The 2,651-nt window shown below is 46.7% G+C and overlaps 1 protein-coding gene across 1 annotated transcript; it reads left to right on the top strand.

Moving 5' to 3' along the window:
- The first annotated feature begins 845 nt into the window (after positions 1 to 845).
- pdyn (prodynorphin) lies at positions 846 to 2,419 on the top strand. The gene is made up of 3 exons (XM_014000583.1): positions 846 to 1,067; positions 1,230 to 1,360; positions 1,647 to 2,419. The coding sequence occupies exons 2-3, from the start codon at positions 1,244 to 1,246 to the stop codon at positions 2,205 to 2,207; spliced, it is 678 nt and encodes a 225-aa protein (XP_013856037.1). The 5' UTR covers positions 846 to 1,067; positions 1,230 to 1,243; the 3' UTR covers positions 2,208 to 2,419.
- The last annotated feature ends 232 nt before the right edge of the window (positions 2,420 to 2,651 follow it).

The following is a 2,651-nucleotide window of genomic DNA, read 5'->3' as shown; positions in this document are numbered from 1 at the left end:
GGGGGGAGCTCTGCTGCAGACTGAGCTCCAGGGAGGATCTTTGTGCAAATGGACGGAGCTTTGTGTAAAAAGGCGGAGCTTTGTAGCAGGAAGTGTTTAAGCAGTTCCACACAGGAGATTCAAGGATTTCTCCAACATGCATAATGAATCACAGCAACTCTGATGACATCACAACATATAAAGCTCAAGAGTAGATTTTGCACAACATCCCCCCTTTAATTTTGTCTTCCAGTCCGATTATTATTGTTTTTATCTCTTCTTCAGTTATTAAATTTTACTCCAGTTCCTGCAGCTTTCTTTAACTTTACAGTAAAATAATCCTGTCCTAAATCTTCCATCAAAATATCTTGAATAATTCAGACGTGGCTTTTGATTATTTTTATGGATTCCCAAAGAGTTTGCTTTAATTTGATCCAGTGGTTTTGAAGAAATTATTTACTTTTTAATAACAAAATAATTTCTCACAAACCAGTTTTCATCCATCTTTTAATTCCACAATCCAACAGACGCTGAAAACTTTTTAAAGCGAAGCACAGAGAAATAAAAACTGGTCTGGTGTTGGTTGAAGACATGACTCAAACTTCCAGGTGTTTGTTTTTTTCAGTGTTTGTTTACAGTGACTGCGTACCTGCATTTCATAAATATAAAACTACTGGAGTGAACTCTCTGCTTCATTTGATTCAGGATGATTGATGTTCTGGAGTTTTAGACCAACATGATTTACAGCCGGAGGTCTGATCAGAGATGACTGATGATGATGATGATGGTGATGATGATGATGATGATGATGATGATGATGATGATGATGATGATGATGATGATGATGATGATGATGATGATGATGAAGATGATGATGGGATAAACGCCTCTCCTCGGTGTGGGTGTTTCCTGAAGCACGGCTCGTTGCCCTCCCATTGGTCAGCTCCCAGATGACAGCCGAGGCTCCGCGGATAAAAAGAACCGCGACGCGCGAGCGGCAAGTGTCGGACGGAGGAGCGCGAGCCGGTTCGACGCGCCTCTGCGAGTCTCTCTCATCACGGCTGGAAGAATTAGTCCAATCCCTCAAGGTACCGAGTCTGCTCTTTGTTGCTTCCCTTTAGCATTTAAACTTTGGTTCAGGAGAAACGCTTCCGCGCGCCTTTTACGCGCGGCTCCGCTCCCGCGCGCCTCGATCGGCTCCAAATAAAAGAGTCAAAAACTGCTGTTTGTGTTTGTTTGTGCGCGCGCAGGGAGCCGGTGCAGAATGGAGTGGTACGTCCTGGTGCTGATGCTGAGCTTCCCGCCCTCCATCCACTCAGACTGTTCGGCTGAGTGCCAGAAATGCGCGCAACAGCTGCTGCGCCCGGACTTCAGCAGCCTGGTGAGGAAGACTTTACGCGCAGAGCACCCAGGAAGAAATTATAAAAAAATACTAAAAACTGTTAAATTAGACAATAAATCAAACGGAAAAGGCTTTTAATTTGTGCGCATTTAAGGTTAAATCAGTCAAAATGATAAAAGAAAAAAAAAAATTAGATAAAATAAAAAGTTTTAGAAATAATTCAGATTGTTTGTTTGCTTTAAAGCCTCTGACCTTCATGTCCCCCTGTTTTCTCCGTGTCCCCCTGTTTTCTCCGTGTTCCCCTGTTTTCTCCGTGTCCCCTCAGTCCTGCAGTCCGGACTGTGAGGGGGAGCTGCAGAGCTGCGCCCCGGTCCCGAGCCTGGCGGACTTCACGGAGGACGCGGCGGCGGCGGCGGAGGAGCGGCAGCAGGCGGACCTGGTCAAACGTTACGGCGGCTTCATCAAAAGGATCGACAAGAACAAACTCTTCACCTCCTCCAACTCCGTCCTGAAGCCCGCGGCGGCGCCAAAACTCTACCAGGAACTCCTGAAGCGGCTGGAGGCGCGAGGCGCGCCGCGGGACGGGGACCAGGACCAGGACCAGGACCTGGACCAGGAGGAGGAGGACGCGCGCGCGTTCGTCAAACGCTACGGCGGCTTTTTACGCAAATTCGGCCCCAAATCAAAGAGGAGTAGCTCCGGGGAGCAGGAGGAGCAGGAGGAGAGCCGGGAGGAGCTCCAGAAGCGCTACGGCGGCTTCATGCGGAGGGTCCGACCCAAACTCAACATCAACAACCTGAAGTGGGACAAGAGGTACGGCGGGTACCTGCGGCGCCACTTCAAGTTCTCCGTGCGCTCCGTGGAGGAGCCCCTGTACTCCTCCTGAACTCCTCCTGCTGAGGAGGAGAACCTGAGGAACTGCTGCTGCAGCTGTGTTTCTGTCTGCTTGTTTAATAAAAACTCTTCCTGTTTGTCCCAGAGTCGCGCTTTGTTCTGGACGCAGATGGATGTTTGGAGACTTCATGATCAAAAAGAGAGAAAAATGTACAGAACAGAGCTTTAATTTATCTCACTGTTTGTTTTCTGTAAATAACTTTTAGTTTAAAATAAAGTGATTTGATGCTTGAATCACCCAGTTTTACATTTTAAATCTTCATCATTTAAATGTTTCTGACAATTAAAATAAATTTACCAACAAAAATGATCAAATTTGTTTCCAAAGCTGCAGAAAATCAGGTTTAACTGGAGTTAAAACAATAAATCTGATGAATCAGAGTGATGTATAAAAGATGAGCTCGTGGCGCCCCCTGCTGGAGGATTAACGCACKTG

Source organism: Austrofundulus limnaeus, unplaced genomic scaffold (genome assembly GCF_001266775.1).
Source record: "Austrofundulus limnaeus strain Quisiro unplaced genomic scaffold, Austrofundulus_limnaeus-1.0 Scaffold3365, whole genome shotgun sequence".
Classification (NCBI taxonomy): Eukaryota; Metazoa; Chordata; class Actinopteri; order Cyprinodontiformes; family Rivulidae; genus Austrofundulus; species Austrofundulus limnaeus.
Note: the sequence above shows the minus strand (reverse complement) of the source record. Positions and strands in the feature narration are given on the sequence as shown.